This window comes from Actinia tenebrosa, unplaced genomic scaffold (genome assembly GCF_029948245.1).
Source record: "Actinia tenebrosa isolate PJP-AT-01 unplaced genomic scaffold, QUT_ActTen_1.0 PGA_scaffold12__29_contigs__length_12842862, whole genome shotgun sequence".
In the NCBI taxonomy this organism is placed as follows: Eukaryota; Metazoa; Cnidaria; class Anthozoa; order Actiniaria; family Actiniidae; genus Actinia; species Actinia tenebrosa.
The window spans coordinates 9,606,062-9,632,108 of NW_028292572.1; the positions used below are offsets into that span (position 1 = coordinate 9,606,062).

Here is a 26,047-nt window from a genome sequence, read left to right on the forward strand (position 1 = left end):
TTGTTTCAAAGTCATTGAAGGAATGAAGATCAATGCTAGCCCTCTGGGACAAGAAATATCAAACTTACCGTCCTTTGTACTTTAACGAAAAGCTAAATGCGTAAAACACCAATGAAGATCTATCAAAAAAGCTTTTATTATAAACATTTGGTGACATATCCAAACTTATCTAGACTGCACTTATTAAACTTCCATCTCTTATAAATAAAGCTGCTTATTTTTACAAAACAGTTCATCGGTGTTATTGATCGCTTAAATTAGAACGTTAAATAATCTTCCATCTCTTATAAATAAAGCTGCTTATTTTTACAAAACAGTTCATCGGTCTTATTGATCGCTTAAATTAGAACGTTAAATAATCTTCGTGAAAGCTTCTCCCTCGGAATCTCCGGTAGTACATGATACTATACATAGCTCCTGGTGTTCCCGTAGCGACGTTTATTCCGTAAAGGGTCCCATCAGGCTTCAGCCCTATAGTAATTCCAATAAGATGATTGGAATTCATGTTTTTGATGGAAGCTTTCGTGTAGCGGTTCAAGTGGAATGCTTTGCGAATGGAACGTAAGTTCCACGAGCCAAGAGGTTCGAAGCACACCTTAAAGAAAAATAAACATGAAATAAAATGATTGGTAATAAACGTGATTACATAAGTGATAATTAAGTATACGTCCTCCTCCAAAAAATTAGTTTACCATTATTATTCTATATTATATCTTTATTGAAAGTTCAAAATGTTGGGATGAAATTCAATAGTGTTTAATTTCTGGATACTACTTAGGAAAAAGCTTTTTTACAAATTATCGTATCTAATTAATCGTTTAGCAAGAAAGTTTGAATTTTTTAAAAACTTCTATTGTTTTCATCAGGCTACCGATCGCTCTATATATTAAAAAGTTATGACGAGATGGCCTGCGATTTGCGATTATATGTCCTTATACTAGTGGAGTTCCTGTGGATTTGGCGGAAACTTTCCCGCCAAAATGCGCGCGCCTGCGCCACTTCTTACGAGAACAGAAATAAAATATACTGAAAGCAAACAAACACAGATTAGTTTTGTAGTTAGAATGGAAAAAAAACTAACCTTGGTTATGTTTTCTTCAGAGGAAAGAACCTTAGGAATCTCCTGCACAGCAAAGAATCCACTAGTCAAGAGTCTTTTTGCAGAAGGATAAAGATTAAAGACATCTTGGGGGATATTTTCTGCTTGCTTTCCCCTCGCGTAGTACTTGGTTGTTGCATTACATTCTTGGGCGATGAATGAGGTTTCTGCTGCAGGAGATTCGTCGGCTAAACCTGGGGTTCGATCTGAGATGTAAGGCAAAGTAACTGAGTAATCAATCGGTGAGTTTCTTCCTATTTTCCTTTCTTGCTTGATTGTCTGCTTCCATCCTACCTCACCTACCTACCTACCTACCTACGTACCTACGTACGTACCTACCTACCTACCTACGTACCTACGTACCTACGTACCTACCTACCTACCTACCTACCTACCTACCTACCTACCTACCTACCTACCTATCTACCTACCTATCTATCTACCTACCTTCCTACCTACCTACCTACCTACCTACCTGCCTACCCACCTACCACCTACCCACCTACCCACCTACCCACCTACCCACCTACCCACCTACCCACCTACCCACCCCACCTACCCACCTACCCACCTACCCACCTACCCACCTACCCACCTACCCACCTACCCACCTACCCACCTACCCACCTACCCACCTACCCACCTACCCACCTACCCACCTACCCACCTACCCACCTACCCACCTACCCACCTACCCACCTACCCACCTACCCACCTACCCACCTACCCACCTACCCACCTACCCACCTACCCACCTACCCACCTACCCACCTACCCACCTACCCACCTACCCACCTACCCACCTACCCACCTACCCACCTACCCACCTACCCACCTACCCACCTACCCACCTACCCACCTACCCACCTACCCACCTACCCACCTACCCACCTACCCACCTACCCACCTACCCACCTACCCACCTACCCACCTACCCACCTACTTACCCACCTACCTACCTACCTACCTACCTACCTACCTACCTACTGTAAGCTAATGATAATTTAATATAACTTATCATTCTGTTTATAGCGATTCAATGAGTATTGTTAGCCTAGGTCAAAAAAAGTAGTGGAAATCATTTAAATGGGCGCGCGGAGATATGGGTGTTGAGGTGATATCTAATACGACTGTCGGTGTTTTGCTAGTACTCCTTAGTGTATATTAAAGCACATGCCATCTGAAATTTTGATGAAACAATTTTTCTCCTTTTCATTCCTCAGCATTCGAAGAGAATCTCATCAGTCGATACTCACGGTTATCTCGGACACAAGAGGTATCTGGGCAATCACGTGACTCCATAGATACTCCAGTACAAAATCCCTTGCTATCTTCCAAGATGCATGTACGTTTACGATACTGGTTTCCTTCTCCACAGTACTTCCGGCTGCTACATCGGCTCCATCGGCTCCATTCACTCCAAGATGTACGATGAGGCAAAACATCAAAAATAGCAGCATCTGTAAATCAATTGAAGGTAAATTTAAATTGTAGTCTTACAAAAATGACATCATCCCTGGGAATTGCACCAAATAAAACTAGACATGTAATATAGTTTACTGTCCAAATTCTTTTTCGATACGAGACGGGGAAGATGTTGTATTTAGCCGGTAAAGTTTGGCCCTTTGAGTCCGCCATTAAGAGATTGCATTCCTGGCAATTTAAAGTGATTGAAAGAAAGTGGCGTCATACGCGGCACGCTTCAAAATTCGCGGCTTTTTTCAATGTGTATTTTTGATTTAAAAACAAGCCTTAAACCAAGGCATGCCTCTTCACAGAAACTGTCGTAGAGTCAGTGTGCCATTTTTCTTCGAAGAGGGCGTTCAAAAATGTTCACTAATCGAATCGAGCTGTGCCATGGCTAATAGCCACAAGACCAAGTATTCCATAGCATTGAAACCAAGTCTAAAGGCAGTTTCTGTTACAAAAACATGAGTAATTTAAATTTATTGCGATCTCTGCCATCACAACCATCACCAACACTGACACTGATGATATATCACTGTCACAAACATATAAATGAGACAATACACACTAAAAAAAATAAATGTTTTAGCCTAAGATGGCCAGCTAAACACGAAAATATCCAAAACTACAAATAAGGAACGTTGACAACAACGATAGTACCTTTTTCATCGGCATCATCATCGTCGTCATCAATGTCATAAAGCGAATCGTGCAGCATCTGTGGTGGTCCGTGACCGTGTCTGTGTTTTATCAACGCCATGCCTCGTTTGACGTTCAATGCAGTTTGCTCTCGTTCGATACGAAACAGAAGATACGTTGTGAATACCAGGAACGACAATACAGCAGTTTTGAAAAATAATGAAGTCATGTTGGTCAGCTGGAAAGATAGCGAAACGAAGCTTGTTATGATAAAGCGTACGTGCCGAGCAGTCGTTTATTCTTTTGCAATTTTTTCTCGCGCTGACATTGCAAACTATTTCGGCTTCGGCGTAATGTTTCAACCCTTTTCAGACCCCGTTTCATTCCCTAGAGAATGGTTTCTTTGTTTAACGGTTGCACATGAGAAGATAAGTTTACCTTTGTTTTTCTGCTTATGTCACCTTCTTGCTCAAAGTTAATAGTATCCGTTACTATGGCAGCCATCTTGGCCAACCTAGACCTCGCCTCGTGGAAACCAAATAATCTTTCTTATGTGTCTGTGGGGAATAGAGTATTCTGTAAGATAGTTTACGTAAAGTAATAATAGATGCATTTTTTGTTATTTCAGTTTGTTGATCTAGTTATTTTTGAATGAACGTTAGCTTGGTCTAAGCGGAAAGAGAAAACGGCTAATTGGTCAGTAAAGGCCACAAAAATGATGGGATAATTAAATTAAATTAAATTAAATTAATTGAAATCAGCAAAACATATCCTTTATAGCAAATCCTTCACAATTAAAGCTAAGCTTGCTTCGAAGGGGAATTCAAATAGTTATGAATTCGAATATATATTCGTTCTGCTATTTCGTGTCAAAGAATCGATTCGATTTTTAACACCTTGCACCTTGGCTCGACAAATGCAAAAGAAAAGCACTTTGCTATATTATGCGAAGAGTTTTTCACGAGAAGAGAGATTCTTGTAGTCTTTCTTTACTTCAATATGCAATCAGTGAGAGTTACCTATGGCTACTTACCAAAAGAGGAAAAGCCCGACGTCTTTTCTTTAAATACCACCCATGATATATAGCTTCAAATCTCCAGCTCTTAGAAACAGCTACCAGTCAATAAACCGCTTTTAAGAAGTTACGTCAAGAAGTTTAATAAAAATATAGATATCTGGATCGTAATTTTTCAATTCTTATGGCTTCGTTTATTGTTAGGAAAACATATTTTATGATTCTTTCACATTATCCTCGTGTATTTGAATTATTCACGTGGTTGGTGACCTGTAGTTCATGTCTTGAGCTCTTTCTATGTTGCCACCAGCTACACCAGTATGTCATCATCAATGTGAGAGAGAATGGAACCTAGTTATGAAACACAGGATACCGGAGTAGAATTTTGCATGTTAGAAATAGCCCACTTCCGAGATATGCTTCGCTTGTCATGTACAAAGCCGGTTTCATTACGAGGCTATACGTGCTAAATTAAATCAATTCTTTTCTCCTGCAAGTCACAAATCAGTGAGGATTGTACAAAAAGCGTTGCATTGAGTCCTTTGTGCGTGACTTCGTCTTTTGATAGGAAAACGTGTTTTATGATTACTTCACATTATCCTCGACAAGCGGAGCATGTCTAGGAAGTGGGCTATATTCTGAGGTTGAACAAAAAATCGTTCGTCCGTCGGCCGTTTTTATGGTTATAGCAAACAAGCCTATTTTTCGGCCCTCTTAAAATAGAGGTTCAGCATAATGCATCTCTCTATATGATCGGAATGGGTGGGTTTTTTTACCTTGGGGAATACAGCAAAAACTCTCCTTGGGACCACTAGCACTCTAGTTAGCGACCAGCTCAAGCAAGCTAGCGTCCAGTTCTAGTTATAATTAGGTTACATTACTTTAAAATTACTGTGATTACTATAAAATATCGTGTCAGTGATTTCCCCATAAATATCAAAACAAATAAAATATGTGTTCACCAAGATCATAAAAGATAAACAATAAGCCTGAAGGGAGATGACGTTTTAACCCCGTCTCTAGACCATAATCCTTTTCACATTGCTTTTGTTGTTTAATTATGACTATTGTTCCTGTATTCTCTAAGGAATCAAAAATTTTAATATGAAAGAATTTTAAAAACTATTATGGTATAGAGTCGGGGGTAAAACGTCATCTCGCTTCAGGCTTATTGCTTCAACCAAGCAGCCGTTCTCACGCCTGGAATGGACAAACTGGGTTCTAAGCTGTCCTTCGGCGCCGATTATAATTGTTAATTTGAAGCAAGTGATAGCACAGGTAGCCCAAGCTAGGTTTGTATGGCGATACTTAAAATATTCAATAAAATCGTCAAAATGTGAAATAAAGTAAAGCAATCTTAGTTTAACTTTGAACAGTAGTACCTCTTTCTCTCTGTGTACTTAGATTTTGGATTTATTCAGTTTTAACGTTTGTTTTCCTCCAACGTTAAGAAAGAATTGCTCTGCACCGTCTAACCTAGTGTTCAAGCGATATATGAGAGGCTAGTTAGTCGCTAGTTAGTGCAGAACAATAGTCATTCAAATTGGTCGCCATATTTTGATTCGGTGTATCAATGCCCTTTTCATATCCAACAACTGAAACTCACGATTTAAATTTACTTAGTTTTGGTGGGCCGAGGGCCAGGGCCCCTTTTTACGTGGCAACAAAATGGCGGCTTTTTAGAATTCATGCAGTAATTTAAAATTTTTATTTTTGTAAGAATAAAACGTAAAACAACGTGATGCCGTTTTTTTCGTTTTGGGTGCTCAAACTAAATGGCGGATTTTTGACTTTGACCCCCATCTACTCCCCTGGAGCTAATGGTCATTGAAGTGATTGCAAGGAAACTTTTTAGAATCTGACAGACAACATCTAAAAGTGAGCAAAAAGCAAATAAAAACAATAGACTTTGAGTTTACTTATGTCACATGTTACAGGTTTGTTACAAATACGAGCTTTTTATGAAGTAGTCATCGATAATTATTCAGGTTCTCCAGCAGCGAGACTCTTGTCCATAATTTTCTTTATCCTCGCTTCGTTTGTGAGGCTAGTTAGTCGATTTAAATTTTTATCTTTAAATGAAGTCTTATTAAGTCAATAATAAACGGCAGATGACAAACGGTGAGGTAAAAAAAAGTATTAGTGAATAAAGATTGAAAAACACTTCAAGGTGTTTGCAAATGGTCTTTCACAAGTATTTCTTTTACGTTTCACCGAATTTGAAAAAAATACTTTCATAAGTTTTTTTTACATGGTATGAACTATCTTAACTTACGATTTTTTTATGGGAACTCAACGGCGGATCCAGGGTTTTTTGAAGGGGGGGTCTCAGGGGTAAATTTTGTGGGCAAAGGAATCCCAGTCGCATTTTTACCACAGGAATCCCATTTGACCTCAGGAATGACAGGGGGGTCGCGACCCCCCCGATCCTCCCCCTGGATCCGCCCTTGAAACTTGCCGATTCTTTGAATCGTTCATTCTTTTTCTCAACGAACGTGTGTAGTGTACGATGTATGCCGGTCACCATTACACAACTTGATATGCATGGGCATTGTATTAGTCATACCGTGATTGAAACAAAAACTGGGTCGATTTGGTATTGCGCATGCAGTGCACTTTAGAAAGGCTAAATAAGGCCTAGGGCAAACGTCGAACTTTCCATGCACCGAACTTAATTACGTCAAAGAATGCCGCCTCATTATCACCTGATATCCATTGTTTTTAATGAGTTCGGTGCATGGAAAGTTCGACGTTAGCCCTAGGCCTAACATGTGTTAGAAAGACAATGAACTAAACTTATTAACTACCAATATATAAAGGTTCAAACGCTAGGATGAGGTTTTGCATTAGAATTCAAGACAGAGGGCCGCAGGCCCGAGGTCTTGAATTCTAATGCAAAACCGAGCCCGTGCTTTTGAACTGGCTTAAAATATCAACTAAGCCCTAAATTCCATTGTTTCGATGCAAAACACGAAATACTAAATTATAATGAATTCAGAGAGATAGATTACTGTTGCTTTGTTCTTTTGGAAATAGAGTACAATATATCCGCGTTTGCACTCTATTGTTCCGATAGAAATAAAAATTGTATTGTTTTCATACCTTGCGTTCTCTCGGGCAAGTATAAGGAAAAGTAATTAAAAACCTATCCTGGGTTTATAATTCAGCCCCGCTCTCCCCTGTTGATATCATTCCGCTGCCGGCTTTAAGAATCTGGGTTTTCCACCGAATTTAAGAACCTACATCAAACAATGGATTTAGGGTGTGGTTGATTTTTAAGTATGATAACAATACTCGATTACATACAAAGTAGACATAAATTTCCTTAAAGGTCACAGGTAAATAGATTAAACTTACTTATGTAGTCTTAATAAATTATAGCAGAACTTGAATTGTTCTTATGCAACAATCAATAAGTGTTTTTGTCCTTTTTCAGAAGTAAAGGCTTTGCTTTCTTTAATGTTATCTCATCTTTATAGTTTCCTCTCGTCACTGCTTTTATGAATTCATAATTTCAGAAAGCAAAAGGGAATCATTATTCAGACTCTGAAAGACTTCTTTACTGAACTGACCATTTTCGTCGCACAAAGCTTGTGCCATCTTGTCAATAGCAATTGTTGATAACACTGTCTGCACATATGCCTCGATCAGGTCATCCAATCCCAAGCCAAGCTGGAGGAAATTATGACAATCATGTCGAATCATCCTGTCGACGTCTGAATTCCACGTTCCGTCTGGATTCTTGAAAGAGAGATTGGTCATGAAGGCCTCAGCGTGGTCACTTACTTCACCGAATCCATCTACGATAGGTCGACCTGCTCTTCTTGAGTACATTCCAACGGGCCTGAGACCTGTAGGGCTGGAACTAACCATCATACGAACATCAGATACGTAGACACATCCCTTTTCTGAGGGCAAGGTCCCTATGTGGGTATACCGTTGGACACCTTCGTGACCTTCCTCTCTTATACCAATTAGTTCCTGGACAATATACAGTTCATATGGATGGTTGTTATTAAGAAAGTCTTGTAGTTGTTCCTCATTCTTAATGATATAGACTCCCTGACCTGCGTTGCTATAAGGGACCTTGATTACAGCCTGGCCACCAAATTTTGCCACCCAATTCGGGATGTCACGCCTCTGTACGTCACATATGGTAAGTGGGGTGTTTATAGCTAATCCAGTATCCATCAGCTCTTTGTTGAAACTGCTATAGGCCTTGGACGCAAGTAGCTTGTTCCTTCCACCAGCTAAACACACAATGGAGGGATTCACAATCACAGTCTTTGGTGAGATCGGAAGACGATTCCATGGGCGTTGAGTGACGTAACGGAAGGCCGCTCGGATGGGATGCCACGTTTGATCCTCTCCAAAAACATGCAAGACGCCATCACGGAATTCAAAACCTGGGCTTTTCTCGTCAACGTATGCAGATACATAATGGACCTCTTCATTGAATAAATCAGCCATGGCATGAGCATAACCAGATGCTTCTATGGGGTTCTTGTCGTAAAGAACAGCCAGTTCCCCTTGAATTACCTTTGTGCTATTCAAAGCTCTCTTGAAAGTACGCTCCAAGAAGGTACGGTAGCCTCCATATTTTTGTTCTTCATCCACAAGAGGCATGTATTTCTGACCGGATGGACAAGAATTATTTTCAATGAGCACCATTTTCTTCTGTCCATCTTTTGTTGCGACCTTCATCAGATCTGCCCCGGCCCACACGAAATACTTTGGTTGGTATGCCAATGAAGTTTCCAACTCTTCTTTACTAACCATAGGATTTAGCATGCAATAACGTCTCACAATAGAAGGCTTGTCAAGTTTCAAAAAGCACTTGGCAACTGGGTCTATCGGTTTCTCATATCCTTTATTTACCCAATGGTTGTTCGGCTCAAAAGAATTGGGCTTGATAAGTTTAGAGGGTTTAGCTGGTTGTTGTGTATTTGTCGTCATCGTGATTGGATGGACGGTTGATCACACTTCTTTCTTGCCTGATGCTGGGGACTAGGGCAAATCTGTTGACAATAAACACAAAACTAAGTACCTCCTGACTGGGGATAGCCGTTCTAGAAAAAAAAAAAAAAAAAAAAAAAGGTAAAAAACATGCTAACTCTTTCATAGCGAGGACAGCTAGTATTCTTACGTCATATCAAGGGCTTGCAATGTTCTTATATATCAAGATTTGATGAAATATACTGGAGAGCAAACAAAATTTCTACAACCTGTTTCGAGAGATCGTAATAAAACTGCATTTCGTGACACACTGGTTACACATCGTTTCATTCAGTTCTTTACAAGTAGCTAAAAAGAATCACCAATTAAAGGGGAAAAAAAAGATTTTGCTCACTAGTACACGTGACCGTTAACTGCCTAGGGCCTAGGCGTTTTCACAACATTTTATGGGCACGTGCCCTCGAAAGCTTTATGTTTTCCGGAAATGTTATGGAAACACTTTGATTGACGTCCACCAAAACCTTATTTTGTCGCGATAGAATTTTTAAGATTTCGCGATACAACATGACAGTTGTATCGAGCTGCAGATGATGACCCGTTTTCGAATGCATGTTGTATCTAGATTATTTGGATTTCTTTTTGGTTGTAGGCAAAATATGAACAAATAATCTTGTGATTTGTTCATCGATTGATGTTTGTGCATCGTTCAAATAATTTTCAGTTATCTATTTCGAGTGAACTTATCGTTGTTTTTTTTATAACAGTATACAGCATTTCAGTACCTTACAGTATAAAGGCATGTTGTGGCGTGAATCAGTATTTCGATTCCAATACTGTTTTCTAAAACCATTTTTTACAATTTGTGAGGTTAAAATATGTTTTTAAAATATATTATATCAGTTTAAACAGTGAATTTATATACATTTATACTATTTGCACCTTTTTGACGTAATACATTAAATCTCAAAAATACTGAAAGTTTGTCGACCTGTTCGCTTCTCAAAACCTGCTGGCCGCAAAATATTATTTTAATTTCTGTAAGAACTACCTTTTATCTCTGCAGTACTCAAATATTATAGTCCTACGAATTCTAACTTTTGAGTTTTGATTTTTTTTCCTGAGCCATATTTTAGCCAACTGGCCAAAGTCGATTATCGATGGTCGGTAAAATTGAAATATCTAGATATAAATAAGTTCATATTTAACTTTAAGGCTACTCATGTTTGCATGAGATATATATCTACTACAATATGGAAGGATTTAGTGTTGTGATGATTTGTTATGGATTTACGAATTTTTAAAAATCGCCCAAATTTCATGAATGAGAAGTAGTCAAAATCACTAATTTGGCCCCCTAGGGGACCCCCCTGCAAATCATAATATGGTCCTTATTTTCTTCATAGAAATAGTCAAAGTCAAGTTATAATAATGAAGTCTTTTAACTGTTTTTTCCGAGTTTGCGTGTTTCCTTTTCTTTTTGGTTTATTTGCAAAATCTTTACTTTTTGCAGTATCATTACAAATACTGTAACTGCTCCTTCACCCAGAAACTAAATTCATTTAAATTTGAAAGATTACTTGAAGCTCTGTAGAGATTTGTAGAGCTCTGTATATTACGACAGTCGGGAGAAAATGAGCAAATTCCCTTCCTATGTTAATGTCACTAACTAAAACTCGCATCGATCAAATTTCTTTGCGCGCGATTGACGACAGACGCGCTTTCTTCTTAAAAAAAATAAAGATAAAATATCAAAATTTTACGCTCTTTCGCTCGTGAAAATCTATTATATGAAGTAAAAAGATTAGGTTTAGCTATGTTCTGTTCTCTGATAAAACACAACTGGAGCTATAGGACACAACAAAGCTATGGAAATCACTGAGATCGACTGAGTTTATGAAGCCCGCGGCGTATGGAAATCACATAATTTCTACTCGATTTTTGAATATCTTCTTTTGCTTTGCTATTTCGGAAATCTCAATCACCTAAGAAATTACTGTAAATATATTACGAGTTTATCAGACATAAGCTTATATTTTAAATATATCTCAAAAATGGGGAAACAGTAAAATATATACATGTAATTTTTTGGTCAGCTTACCTTTTTTCCCTACTAGCTTTGTCTTCCTCGTTGGCGATTCCTGGTCTGCCTGACTAGATAGTTTTCTTTGCTATAAAGACTTTCTGAAACCGGTCTGTAATAACCGGAAATAACTTGTAGGCATAAACAAGATAGCCGAGTTTTACTAGTTGTTAATGATTTACCAGTGATTATGCTCGTATCACATAACCGTAATCGGATAGTTTGATTTGGGTGATAAGTTGATGTAGCGTGTCGAAGGAAAGTTAAACTAAGAAAGAAGCTCCTTAGAATATTAACTAATTTGCTATCCGGCCAAGTAGCACAGAGGTATGTAACTCATTATATTTAGTTCTCCTACAAGAAATTATCAATATTATTATTCAGCATAAACTTCCTATAGTTGGCTGAGCATTCATTTCTAAGTATCGCTAGACCACGTGTTGCATAATCATTCCCTAATCAAGCACATTTTTTCTATTTGTAAGCGGTTTTAACTAATACAGATATACCTTATTGTGTTTTACCCAGTCTTTACGTGATTCTAATAAATGCAGTGATTGAATGATGGAATCTCAGTAAGTGATTTGCTGTTCTAACACGGCCGACCGGGGGAAACTCGAAAGATTGCCCCAGCCGTAACAGTAAAGACTCTGTGGTTACAGTGCATCTGAAGGTATGTCAAATTTTGATTTAAACACCGAGGAAATCGATGAAAACACGCAAAGAGAAAAGAAAATGACAGAGAAGGGCACAGCCTTTAAATTGGACTTGCTAGATCGTGATCGAATTACGGCCCAAAGAAATTGGCGCAAACAGTTTAATATAGTGAATGGATTGCTAGCAGACTCAGAGGATGTCAACCGGCTTCTTAGTGAAAGGGGTCTGTTGGAAGCAAAAATGGAGATTCTCGCCGGCGCGAATGAAAGGCTAGAAGAGGCTTTAGACGTAACAGAAAGACGCGTAGCGAGCGAGAAATTTGAGACGATCGACCAACAGCACTCTGACCTCCTAAAAGAAGTAGACAAAAGGTTAAGCGATTTAAAAAGGCTAAATGAAGACGAAAGATCTTCGATCTCGGGCTCATCTCGCAGCTCGAGATCAACTCGCTCTAGTAAATCCAGCAATTCCGCGTTTGCAAGAAAGGCCGAGATGGCTGGCATGATCGCGAGACTCGGCGCAGAGTTAAAATTTCAAGACTTAGAAGCACAAAGAGCCGACGCGCTAAGAAAACAAGAGGCTGAGATGACGAAGTTTCGAATTGCTAAGAATCTAGCGCTTGCGAAGGCCGAAATGAACGCGATTGCCAAGGTACAAGAAGCAGAGCTAGGATTAGTCGACGGCGCATTTGATTTGCCTAAAGAAGATGACACAGAGAAAGATTTAAACAAATATTTGAGTATGCAACTTGACTCCGTCAAAGAAGCCCCGCAACACGATCCAGTCATGCAATCTACGCATCATGCAGCTAACATATCAGAATCCCATATCCATGCAAAAGAATCTAAGTCGACTAAGTCGGAAAACCTTGGTTTCGAATCCAAATCTAAGTCAGAAAATCTTGATTTCGAGTCCAAGTATAAGACAGATCCAGAGCTAAAAAATTATTCGAAACCTTCGAACTCGTCTGTAAATCCTTTCACCTCAACTCGCGTCATAGGCACACCATTTGACAACTATCCGTCAACACATTTGAACACACGGAACCCATTTGATCCACCAACGGATTTATTTGACGATGTCGACGCATCGCAGTTCGTGTCTTACCGAGAAACAAACGTGCATAGTAGTACACCAAGCTCGAATAATGATAACGCCCTCTGCAGATTGGCAGATTTGTTGTCCGAAAGACGCAACATAGATAGTCTTCCCCTTCCGGAACCGGAAATCTTCAGAGGCAGTATGTTCCATTATCCTAATTGGCTTAAATCCTTTGAGACTATAATAGAAAGCCGAATAGAAAGTCCAGCTCAACGGCTGTATTATCTTGGAAAATACACCGCGGGGGAAGCCAAAGAAGCGATTAGCGGTCTCCTATGTTTGGATAGCAAGGACGCGTACCTTCAGGCAAAGGGTATACTAGCATATCGGTACGGGAACCCCTTCCTTGTGGCTGACGCATACAGAAAGAAACTAAGTGATTGGCCGAAAATCCCTCCAAACGATGGAGTTAGTTTGCGGAAATTTTCCGATTTTTTATTCCATTGCTTGGCCGCAATGCAGAACGTTAAGTATCTAAAGGTGCTAAACGATCCGGAAGAAAACCAAAAAATGGCCAAGAAACTTCCAAGATACTTAGCAGATCGCTGGAGTCGAGAGGTAGATAGATGGATTAGCGGCGAACGAAGCGGCGTTTTGCTTCCCTTTGAAAGAGAGAATGAGATGGGATACCCACCATTCGCCGAGTTCTGCAATTTTATATCGCGCGAGGCAAGGATCGCATGCAATCCGGTAATCTCCAATAAAATCTTCAAAGAAGAAGAAAGTAAGAAAGAGGAAATAGCCAAACCTGTCAGAGTAGGAAGGATCTACAATCAGAGATCCCTCTTCACAGATTCCGCTGAAGTAAAGCGAGAAAATTCAGGATCCAAAAAGGACGACTCGAAGCAAGAAAGGTCAGTGCAGTGTGCGTCGTGCAAGGGACCACATAACCTAGACGACTGCAAGGCGTTCCTAAAGCTATCAGCTAAAGAGAGAGTAAGCTTCGTACGCGCGAAGGGACTCTGTCTCGGGTGCCTAAGATGGGGTCACATGCGAAAGGATTGCAGAAGGAGAGCAGTATGCAAGAGTTGCCACGGCTTCCATCCGACGTCCTTGCACGACGGTACGTTCGTTCCAAAGAAGGAATTGAAAGAGAACTCTGATCAAGAAATAGAGGTTAAGGAGGTTTCATCGAAATGTACGAAGATCAGTGACCAGAAACAAGACGACTGTGCCGCCCATTCCCTGATCGTTCCTGTATGGATACATCACAGCGACAATCCGTCCCAGGAAGTACTTGTATACGCTCTCTTAGACGACCAGTCAGACGGCTGTTTCATCAAGAATGACGTCGTTGAAAGAATGGCAGTGAAGGGAGTCCAAGTGAAGCTCAAATTGTCAACGGTACTTGCGGAACGTCTCATTGATTGTCAGAAGGTGAACGGTCTGGTGGTACGAGGCCTAAACGAAAGTGAGATCATCCCACTACCCGGAACGTATTCAAGAGAAATCATTCCAGCGAGAAGAGGACAGATTCCTCGACCAGAAACAGCTCGAAAGTGGCCACACCTGGAGCGTATAGCTGATCAACTGATGCCACACAGAAGCGACGTGGAAATCGGGTTGCTGATCGGTCTAAACTGCGCACGCGCAATCAAGCCAAGAGAAGTCATTCCGGGCAAGGACGATGAACCTTATGCGAAGAAGACTGCGCTAGGATGGGGAGTGATAGGCATAGTAGATCCTGACTGCAAGGATGTCCACGAGAAGTGCGGCTGCCATCGCATACTCGCCAGGGAGGTTGTAGGAGAGACCAAGAAACCACTTCACTTCTCCATGCGTACTCAAACAAAGGAAATAATGACACCATTTCAAGTTTCGAAGATGTTCGAACTTGACTTTGATGAATCACAAGACGAAGAGCGGACACTCTCTTACAATGACCGCAAGTTCATGCAAAGGATGAAAGATGGAATTAACCAAAGAGAGGATGGCCATTATGAAATTCCTCTACCCTTCAAAGATGATAGAATTAATCTGCCGAACAACAGAGAGTTAGCCGTAATCAGACTGATGAGGTTGAAAGGGAGGCTTGAAAAGGACGAAACCTACCGCAAGCATTACCAAGAATTCATGAAGGAGATGCTCAGTAAAGGTTATGCAGAAAAAGTTCCCCAGTCAAAGGAGAGCGGCGATGATGGTCAAGTGTGGTACATCCCGCATCACGGCGTCTATCACCCCCAGAAGAAGGATAAAATCAGAGTTGTCTTTGATGGCAGTGCGGAATACAAGGGCGAGTCACTCAACAGACATCTGCTTCAGGGACCGGACCTCACGAACAACCTCTCAGGAGTTCTGTGCCGATTCAGGAAAGAACCGGTAGCACTAATGTGTGACATCGAAGGAATGTTCCACCAAGTGAAGGTAAACGTCGAACATAGAAACTTTCTTAGGTTCCTTTGGTGGGAGGACGGTGATACGAACAATCCTTTGACAGAGTACAGGATGACAGTTCACCTTTTCGGAGCGGTCTCCTCACCTGGCTGTTCGAATTTTGCCTTGAAATCAACAGCCGACGACTACGAGATCGAGTTTGGCAAGGAAGCAGCAGAGTTCATTAGGAATGATTTCTATGTAGACGATGGGTTAAAGTCCGTTCCAACCATTGCGCAAGCCATCGCTCTTATTGGGAACACGAAGGCACTCTGCCAGAGGGGTGGCTTCAACCTGCACAAGTTCCTATCGAACAGTAAAGCAGTTATAGAATCAATCCCAATTGAGTCACGCGCGAAAGGTTTAAAGAATCTTGACATAACCAAGGACCTGTTGCCCATCGAGAGAGCCCTGGGAGTGCAATGGTGTATAGAGTCGGATCAGCTGCAGTTCAAGATCGAACTGAAGGACAGGCCATTGACGAGAAGAGGAATATTAGCAACGGTAAGCTCTATTTACGACCCCCTGGGCATGGTAGCTCCCTTTGTTCTTGTGGGCAAAAGGATACTCCAAGACCTTACCAGAGACAATGTTGGATGGGACGATAAAGTACCAGAGTCAATCAGACCTCGTTGGGAGAAGTGGAGGAGCGAGCTGCATCGCCTGGCCGAATTAAAGATTCCTAGATGCTACAAACCTGAAGGCTTTGGAGAGTGCAAGACCGTCGAGATACACAACTTCTCCGATGCAAGCACCAACGGCTATGGCCAGTGCTCCTACCTTAGAATGGTGAACGATCGTGACGAGATACATTGCGCCCTGGTAATGGCAAAGGCTAGAGTGACACCACTCAGACCTATAACAGTGCCTCGCCTAGAACTCACGGCAGCATTGGTATCCGCCAAGGTTAGCGGCTTTCTGAAGAAAGAGTTGAAATACGAAGAAATAGCAGAAGTGTTCTGGACGGACAGTAAAGTCGTTCTTGGTTATATATCCAACGATGCAAGGCGTTTTCACACGTTCGTGGCAAACCGCGTTCAGCAAATTCGTGAACGCTCCTCGCCTCACCAATGGAAGTACGTGGAAACAAGCATGAATCCGGCTGACGACGCTTCCAGAGGTCTTAGTGCTCAAGAGCTGATCGAGAACAAACGATGGTGGAATGGCCCAAGCTTCCTTTGGCACCCAATCAAAGAGTCCCAGACTTTATCAGAAACCTTCACAGTTATCAACCACAGCGATCCAGAAGTGAAGAAAGTCACAGCCTTAGCAACGCACTCAAAAGAATACCCAACAATATTAGAGCGTGTCAAGTACTTTTCAGATTGGTATCGCGCCAAGAGAGCTATGGTGATATGCAAGAAATTTGTGCAGAAGCTAGCCTGGACGATAAACGCACGCAAGGAAAGGGTGGATCCCTATAAAAGTCGAAGAGACGGAACGTCAACAAGGGAAAGAGTTCAGTTCGATGTGCAAGACCTACAACAAGCGGAAACTCTGATCCTGAAGGCTGTCCAGAGCCAATCCTTTCCTGAAGAAATGAGAGCTCTAAAAGCCCTGGGACGTCCAGCAGAAAAGATTGTGAAATCTAGCTCTCTTCTCCGTCTGAGTCCGTTTCTTGACGAAAACCAGGTTCTCCGCGTTGGTGGCAGAATCGGATTGGCCGACCTTCCCTTCCAAGTGAAACATCCCGTTATCCTCCCAAAGAAATGTCACGTGACAGGTCTAGTAATCCGCCACTATCATCAGAGAGCCCACCAAGGCAAGGCAAGAACACTAGCAGACATACGCGCTGCTGGCTTGTGGATTATTGATGGAAGCTCAGCAGTGGGACACTACATCTCCAAATGCGTCGCATGTCAAAGGCTGAGAGGCGCCACTCAGAAACAGAAAATGAGTGATCTTCCTAAAGACAGACTGGAAGAAGCTCCACCTTTCACATACAGTGCGGTGGACTACTTTGGCCCCTGGTACATAAAGGAAGGAAGACGTGAGCTGAAAAGGTACGGAGTCCTATTCACCTGCATGGCCTCACGTGCGGTTCACATAGAAACAGCAGCATCGCTGACAACAGATTCCTTCATCAACGCCTACCGAAGGTTTACCGGACGGCGTGGACCAGTGCGCCAATTAAGATCGGATCAAGGAACGAACTTTGTGGGTGCTAGAAATGAGCTTGACGCAGCCATGAAGGAAATGGACCAAGATGCCATAAAGAGAGAGCTGATAAAGACCAATTGCGATTGGATACAGTTTAAGATGAATGTCCCGCACGCAAGCCACATGGGCGGCGTGTGGGAAAGGCAGATTCGCAGCGTGAGAAGCGTGCTAACAGCTCTGCTACAGACTCATGGAAAGCAACTCGATGATGAATCCTTGAGGACACTGATGATCGAAGCAGAAGCGATAGTAAACAGCCGCCCCCTCACTACCAACGGTCTCACAGAACCAGATTCCTTAGATGCATTAACGCCGAGTCACTTGCTGACCATGAAGACTACGATAGTAATGCCTCCACCGGGAGATTTCCAGAGGGCGGACCTATACTCAAGAAAAAGATGGCGCAGAGTCCAACACCTAACCAATGAGTTCTGGCAACGTTGGAGAAGATGTTACTTACAGTCTCTGCAAGAACGACAAAGTGGTTGCGCCCCCGAAAGAATCTGTCAGTGGATGACATCGTCATACTGAAGGATGCGGACAACCCGAGATCTAAGTGGCAGCTCGCACGCATTGTACAGCCATATAAAGACGAAGACGGCTACGTCCGCAAAGTCAAGATTGCTGTCTCCTCTCCTCACCTCGATTCCTCAGGAAGAAGAACCGGCTCCAAGATGACATACTTAGAAAGGCCGATCCACAAGCTTGTTCTGCTCCTGAGAAGCGATGACAACTAATAAATGAGAGACCAGGGAGTCCCAGCCAAGGAGCCATATAACGTGAATATCCAAGTTGAACACTGAATATTGAACATTTTTTAGTAATATATATAGTTTGTTTTGTTTGGGGTAAATTGTAATCACAATTTAGGGGAGCCATGTTAATGATTTACCAGTGATTATGCTCGTATCACATAACCGTAATCGGATAGTTTGATTTGGGTGATAAGTTGATGTAGCGTGTCGAAGGAAAGTTAAACTAAGAAAGAAGCTCCTTAGAATATTAACTAATTTGCTATCCGGCCAAGTAGCACAGAGGTATGTAACTCATTATATTTAGTTCTCCTACAAGAAATTATCAATATTATTATTCAGCATAAACTTCCTATAGTTGGCTGAGCATTCATTTCTAAGTATCGCTAGACCACGTGTTGCATAATCATTCCCTAATCAAGCACATTTTTTCTATTTGTAAGCGGTTTTAACTAATACAGATATACCTTATTGTATTTTACCCAGTCTTTACGTGATTCTAATAAATGCAGTGATTGAATGATGGAATCTCAGTAAGTGATTTGCTGTTCTAACACGGCCGACCGGGGGAAACTCGAAAGATTGCCCCAGCCGTAACACTAGTTATGCATTCGTAAATGATTTTTATGGCCAAAAGAACTCTTCAGGAGCATAAAAAATCTCCAAAGGAAAATTACAATCAAGTCGTCTTCGTAAACTCTTCAACTTATTCTTACTAAAACAATCAATTTATTTAACTCAACAAAATAACAAAGAACCAAACAAACTAAAAATTGAAAAGGAAAATATACAGATATATGGACGATTGCTGCTGGTCTAGGCCGTTAGATAAAACCGGTTATAACCGGAAATACAAGTAGTAGGAAAAAACAAGTTTGGTAGCCGAGTTTTACTTGTTATGATCTTAATTCGCTTTTGAAGATTCGTAATGATTCATGGCAAAAAGCACTTCAGGAGGATAAAAACAAGCTAAAGCCCCATTCTCCACATAGATCGATTTCAATGTCATTGTAAAATGTTCTGGACCTTATATTGAAAATGATTACCAAATAAAAGGTCTTGCATTCGAATGACATGAAATGAAAACAATGTAAGCTTGACGTTGTAAGAAGCTTTCGATACCAATCAATTGCGACGATCGATTGTGCTCATTATTTAGCGTGAAACCCCATTTTGGTATACCTTTGAGGTACGAAAAAAATCCGGCCAAATCACCAAGGATCAAAATCATGTTCAATATTGTGAATCGAATCAATTCCTGCTTTGAAAAATGCGTGACGCACTTTTGCGTGACAAACATTGACTCACGATTGAAAAACTAAGCATCGGAGATACACAAAATATTTCGTGAAGACTTTTCTTAATGATATAAACGAAATATTCAACGAACGGTTTTGTGTGATGAATAGTTTAGATTTTAGTTTTCTGATGACATAATGTGAAAAACTACAAGCAAAGCGATGCAAGTCATTATTATTTAATCAAGATTATTAGACAGCTTACTAAACTCGTTTTTCCAACCCAATTGATGTATGCGTGACCGAATAAAATAGTTGGTACCTCATAAACAATATATGAGAAGATCACAATTTTGGATGGTGTATCGTGGAAAAAAAAAAGATTTTTCAAAGAATAAAACGAGCATATACAAATTAATGCGAAAACAATGCAGCCACATTTGGACAATTTAAAAACAATACTCTCGCACGTGTCTCACTTGCGCTCCTGAACAATGCGCCTGATAGAGTGCTCAAACTAAATCCGTGAAACAAATACTAATTTTTGGCACTAAATAGTGATAATTAAACAATAGAAAACAAAGGATTCTGTATGAAATAGTACTAATTAGTACTATTTAATGTTCACGGTTTTAGTGCGTACACTCTAATGACCGTAATACGAAAGTAATAAGTAGCTTCTTATTTAAACATTTTATAATAAAATTGAACGATAAAAACATCTTTAAAATGTGACGACGGTCTCGTTGCACAACGTAAATCAATAAAAAATGCACTACAACTTTTTTTGTCACGCGCGCCTTTGTTTTTATATATAATTCCCCTATGGTATGTAATGTCGCTCTTATGTATAAAAATTAAGCATGCTCCCACTTCCCACACCGTGAGAATTTTGCAATAGCAAATATTAGAATTCAATTTTTGGTGGACATGGTATTTTATTTAGTATCCATTTAGAAACAAACATATATAAATTCAATTACTAGTAGAAATCTACGAATAACTGAAACAATCACACATATTTAAAACCCAATCGAGTGTCTGTACTGGCGCCCTTGGATGGATATACATAAGTCACGTGGTTTCTAAGTGCGGGTCACCGAATCAGCGGCAACTACCATTACTAGGTGTCATGGTGGACAATGAGTGCTTCAAAGACGATAAAACGGATAAAAACGTAAGACTTATCCATAGTAATTTCAAGCCTTAGTATTAAAATATTTCGGCTATCAAAGGTCCTTATATGATGATGATGCTGTCTGCTCGTGTTGGTGTGCGACTGGTAGGTCGAATCGTTCGCACGTGGGGTGGAAGAAATGCACTTGTAACGACAAGACAAGAGTATAGACTGTTCAACACGACTAGTTTTTTCTTCTGTCAAGACAAGGGAAACACAGTAATTGAGCCTCAAATATCCAATATCAGTATATCAGAAGGTCAAGATAGATTACTTGATAACAGCCTGGATAAAAAAAGTGAGACAGACCCAGTCATTTCAAGTGGAGAGTTAGGTCTTGGAATCAGTCAAGTTTACCCAGAGATTTTTGATCATCTTCCACCAAAGTGTACAGGTTGTGGTGCTGTATTTCAAAGCAACGACGCTAAAAATCCAGGATACATCATTGCTTCTAAAAATCCAGCTCTAAACAAGGAAGAGAAAGAGATGGACGTTGTGAAGCCTGTCATATGTGAACGATGTTTTAATATTCAAAACTACAATAAGGGTTCTCCCACTGTTGTATCTCCAGGAGAAATAACAGACTATCTTGGCCACATTGCACACCGTAAGGCTCTTATTTTATATGTTGTTGATATTCTTGATTTACCCGGAAGTTTGGTACCTGGGCTATTAGACATTGTAGGACCAACTAAAAGAATTATTATAGTAGGTAACAAGCTAGACATGCTACCTTTAGATGGAAAACCAAGACCCCAGCTTGAAAAGCTTACTACAACTGTCTTACGGGAATGCCAAGAAAATGGATTTCAAGATGCTAATATCAAAGGTGTTTCTCTTATTAGTGCAAAAACAGGGTTTGGAATCCCTCAGTTGATAAATAAAGTTCTAAAACACTGGGACGGCAAGGGGGATATCTATCTTCTGGGCTCAAATAATTCAGGAAAGACAAGTCTGTTTAATATGTTATTGGATCTGACTAATGTGCATAAGAAAGGAGGGAATATGCTGCAGAGGTCTACTGTATCGCGAATGCCAGGGACAACTTTGAGTTTACTTAGGTTTGGCTTTGGTCATTGGAAGCTCACTAAACTGAAGCATCGCTTGAATGATGGGACCAATAAGGTTTGTACACATATTACCATATTACCAGTATAGCCTCCTCAGCGTTCCAGTTGACTGACTTCTAATGTTTCGGCAACCAATGAGAACATGTTTTAGTGTCGAGTGTTGACGCTTAGGTGATAACGACGGTAGCAATGTTATCTATAGCGACCTACAAAAACCTAAGCTGAGATTATTTTGTTAATACAGGAAAATCCAGAGTTTGATGATAGTGATGAATATGAAGTTGATCCTGACATCATTAATGTTCAAGAAACAGCTTACAAGAAGTTAACAAGTTCAAGGTCAAAGGCTTTGTTAGCTGTTCAAACACAAGATTCAACTGATAGTGCACTTGAGGCATTCAAACCAGAAGTTATTAATAGTAAGGTCAAGAAGGACCATCAAGCATGGCTCTATGATACACCAGGGATTATAAATGAAAATCAGGTAAACCACAGGGATCCCATGATAGGTGGAGAAAATAAACTTTGGCTTTCGTCCTAATTTATGATAGTTTGAGGAAAATTGTTATTGCAGCAATATTCAGAAAACTAAATTACCCACTCCAAAAAAGAAAAAGAAATTCTATTTCTGCAGCTCTGGTTGGTCCAGCAACTGTATCCACACATTTATAGCTTTTTTGATTTCATTCATATCCAGGTTCTAGGTATTAATGTTGCAAAGGGAGAAAAACCAGGGAGAGACCTAACAAATGAACTGTACTTTTATTGTCTCATTCTTCAGATAACAAACTATCTGAGTATGGAAGAGTTAAAACTATTAGGCTCAAATCTTTGGATTGTTCCAAGGACTTTCGTTCTCAAGCCTGGCCAAGCATTTTTGATTGGAGGACTGGCAAGAGTGGATTTTGTTGAGGTACTTAAGTATTTTTCTCACACTTTACTCATAAGAGAAAACCCAATCACATGAAGCCCAATCTTGTTTATTGTTGTTTTTTTTTTTGTCTTCATTAGTATTTTACAGTGATTGATGTGGTTGATAAATACATTAATTTCTATATTGAAGACTTTTAAAAAATTTAAGAATTTTTAAAAATAACTTAAAAAAATAATTTTTAGGTCATGTTTGTTTGCTAATCTATAGGCATGTTAATAAAAAATAAAAAATAAAAGTCACTGAAATTTACTAAAATTCAGTACACTGACATTTAGGCAATGCAATGAAGTGCAAAGGCCAATGCACTGCAGAAGGTGTCTTGACTTTTATTGAATACATATTAACTTGAGAAATTCCAAAATTAGAAACCATTTTCATATATATGGCCATGGGCTCCCCTCACCCATTATAAAGTGTTTACCCTGGCTCAATATAATTATATAATTATAAAATATAAAAAGAGTTGATTCTTTAGCTTATAATAATGTTACAACTGCAGCAAAAAGTATTGCAGTAATTTTTGGTGCACACATGCCAAACACCCAGATTTTGTGGCCTATGCATTATTTAAAAAAATGAGTGCACCTTTACACCACCTTATGCTTCCCTAGAAGTATAGTTACCTTTGACCATGCCATTAGTTTATACACTATTAGACATCTTTTTTTATTCATCCTGTCTACCTATTAAAATATTTTAGATCAGCAGAAAGTTGCTCCACCAAGAAACTGAAGAAGATACTTTGACTGAGGTAAGATCAATAATTCTTTGAATGCAAGTTACGTATGTCATCACGTCCATGTTGGTGCCATTTCACAAAAGGTTTCTCATTAACATCCATCGTTATTTGCACCAAGATGGCTGCCATGTTTTTGTCATTTTACCAACATAGATTCTCAAGAGAAGGACATATGGACTGCAAAAGGAAAATGAAGTATTAACAAAAAAATCCTCTGCATCATAAAAATATGCAAGTTGTTAGAATGGAGTGGTAATATTTGACATCTAATTTCAGGCAAATAAGTCAATATACTTCACAGTATTCACCTCTCCCAATCTTCCAATCCATGTGTTGAACATATCAAGAGTAGAAGAGATGTATGAAAAACATTCTGGACAGAAACTACTGATGGTAAGAAACTAGAAAATCTATCTCTACTTATTCATTGGTATCCTGTTGACGACTCTTGAAGCCCTGGGAAGCGTTAGATAAATAGCAACTGTGCAGATCCATGTCACATGGAGTTTACTTTCTGTTCTTCATTTTTACTTCAGGCACACTCATTTCAAATCTCTAAGAAATGAGATCCTTTTTAGGTTTTAAATATATTAAGGAAACTTCAGTATCAATTGTTAATGGTATTATTTAAAAAAAGTAATCTCCCCCCCCAAAAAAACCATCATTTTTCTGGTTTTTTTTTTTTTTTTTTTTTACATAAAAAGCTGGAGACACACTAAGCAACAAGACGTTGGGACACAAAATAAGATCAGGTTGCTAGTTTGAATTCATGCTTCAGGCTACAAGACAAAATGAATCAAATGTCTATTGAAACATGTGTACTAACTAAAGCGGCCATCTTAAAGTGTATATGACACGAAAACATTTCGTTTAAAATGTATAGTTTGTTAATAATGATAAATATATCGTAATAAAATTTGTTTCAAAAGCTTAATTCTTGAGATATGTGAGAAAATTAAGCCCAATTTGTGACATCATTTTGTTGACACGTACTCTACATTCGGTAGTAATGCACTAAATATAAATTGTAATCCATATAAAATAACAACAAAAGGCATATTCTATTCAGCTTTATTTGATAGCTTACGTAGTACTCTTCAAATGTTGGGAAACTGAAAAGTGTACTACCTGAAATTAAGATTCTACATTCAAACATATTTCGTGTATTTGCAACTAAATCTGGAGACTTGTAAACAAAATGACGTCACAACTTGTGCTAAATTTTCTTGAATTTCTAGAGAAATACGTTTTTGAAACAAATTTAACTGTGATATTCTTATTCATGCCAATAGAATACACATTTTTAACATTAAAATGTTTTCGTGTCATATGCACTTTAAAAATTATCTCATGACCAATTAACCAGACTCCTCATCAAATTATGATTCTTTCAATTTTTCTCACAAAAGTCTTGATTTTTTGTTAGGTACCTTGTGGTGGTCCCCAGATAATGCAGTCCTTCCCAGCTCTAGAGCCCCGTGACTTCACAGTCCAGGGTATTGGATGGAAGGAGAGTGCCGCTGATATCGTCTTGTCAAACATTGGTTGGGTGTCAGTTACTGCAGGCTATCACGCTGATGTGCAGGTCAGGGCATACACACCTAATGCCAGGGGACTGGTAAGGAGACAACCGGCTCTTCTATCCACTTGTATTAATCAGAGAGGTATGTGACATTCTCCACAAACCTAGACCACTTTGCAAGAAAATCTTGCTTTTCAGGCTCTTTTTGGGGGCCCTGTGTCATGTAAATCTAAGTACACAGGGATCCCATGCCAGTAACCCTGATTACATCGAAAAAGTCAAAATTTCTTGCTGCAAGCACCCCTTACCCTGATTACGTGAAGAAAGTCAGAATTGCTTGGTACTGATCTATGTTCAATCCAAAATAACTTTTTTCAGGTAAAAGAGGCGTGTCGTACCTCGGTCATCAAAATTCGGCTGGATACGAGTCTCACCGTAAAAAAAGCCCTCAGCTGATAAAGTTTCTGAGTTACGGACACCACGGGGTCTATCAATGGGTGCGAGAAGTAAAGAGGAAGAAGAAAGAACAAACAGCTTTGATCAAAGAAGCGAGGATGAAGAAAATTATGGACAAGAGTCTCGCTGCTGGAGAACCTGAATCATTACTGGTTGGTCGAGAAGAACAAAGCCCAAGGAAAAAACTTACATCATAAAAACCTCGAATTTGTAAAAAATACCTGTAACATGTGACATAAGTAAACTCAAACCGTTGTTTTTATGCTAACTCCTAGATGTTGTCTGTCAGAATCCAGATCCGGTCCCAGATTCTCACAGGACCGAAACTAATGACCGCTGCAGTGCAATAACTTTGCAATAACTTTGTGGTTCCACTTGAGTTCGTATCGTATGCGTATATCATTCCATGTTCGATAAGAGTACACTGAGACCATAGAAAAGGGACCTGGATTTGCTAAATAATCATCATCATAATAATAATCATGAAAATACACGAAGTGCACAGAAGCATACTTTTTCGTCCCCATACATTTACTATATGCTATCACTGCTGCCTGTGCATATCTATCTTTTCACCTCATATCTCACTTTACCGATTTTTACCGATGGCCT

The 26,047-nt window shown here is 39.8% G+C and overlaps 4 protein-coding genes across 4 annotated transcripts; 2 read left to right on the top strand and 2 right to left on the bottom strand.

The window, feature by feature from the left end:
* Positions 1-158: 158 nt before the first annotated feature.
* On the bottom strand, positions 159-4,484 carry LOC116298632 (uncharacterized). Its single transcript, XM_031707156.2, has 6 exons — positions 4,239-4,484; positions 3,644-3,762; positions 3,227-3,443; positions 2,356-2,559; positions 1,082-1,305; positions 159-595 (listed from the first exon to the last, which is right to left on the bottom strand). Exons 2-6 carry the CDS (start codon positions 3,707-3,709, stop codon positions 344-346), a joined length of 963 nt encoding a protein of 320 aa, XP_031563016.1. The 5' UTR covers positions 3,710-3,762; positions 4,239-4,484; the 3' UTR covers positions 159-343.
* Positions 4,485-6,116: 1,632 nt separating this feature from the next.
* LOC116298629 (uncharacterized) lies at positions 6,117-11,346 on the bottom strand. Its single transcript, XM_031707150.2, has 2 exons — positions 11,275-11,346; positions 6,117-9,238 (listed from the first exon to the last, which is right to left on the bottom strand). Exon 2 carries the CDS (start codon positions 9,174-9,176, stop codon positions 7,719-7,721), a length of 1,458 nt encoding a protein of 485 aa, XP_031563010.1. The 5' UTR covers positions 9,177-9,238; positions 11,275-11,346; the 3' UTR covers positions 6,117-7,718.
* Positions 11,347-12,284: 938 nt separating this feature from the next.
* LOC148912221 (uncharacterized) lies at positions 12,285-18,897 on the top strand. The gene is made up of 2 exons (XM_089028107.1): positions 12,285-18,584; positions 18,786-18,897. The coding sequence occupies exon 1, from the start codon at positions 12,406-12,408 to the stop codon at positions 18,076-18,078; it is 5,673 nt and encodes a 1,890-aa protein (XP_088884233.1). The 5' UTR covers positions 12,285-12,405; the 3' UTR covers positions 18,079-18,584; positions 18,786-18,897.
* Positions 18,898-20,672: 1,775 nt separating this feature from the next.
* On the top strand, positions 20,673-25,703 carry LOC116298660 (nitric oxide-associated protein 1). Its single transcript, XM_031707184.2, has 7 exons — positions 20,673-21,839; positions 22,029-22,268; positions 22,566-22,697; positions 23,419-23,469; positions 23,734-23,850; positions 24,884-25,121; positions 25,358-25,703. Exons 1-7 carry the CDS (start codon positions 20,781-20,783, stop codon positions 25,630-25,632), a joined length of 2,112 nt encoding a protein of 703 aa, XP_031563044.2. The 5' UTR covers positions 20,673-20,780; the 3' UTR covers positions 25,633-25,703.
* Positions 25,704-26,047: the final 344 nt, after the last annotated feature.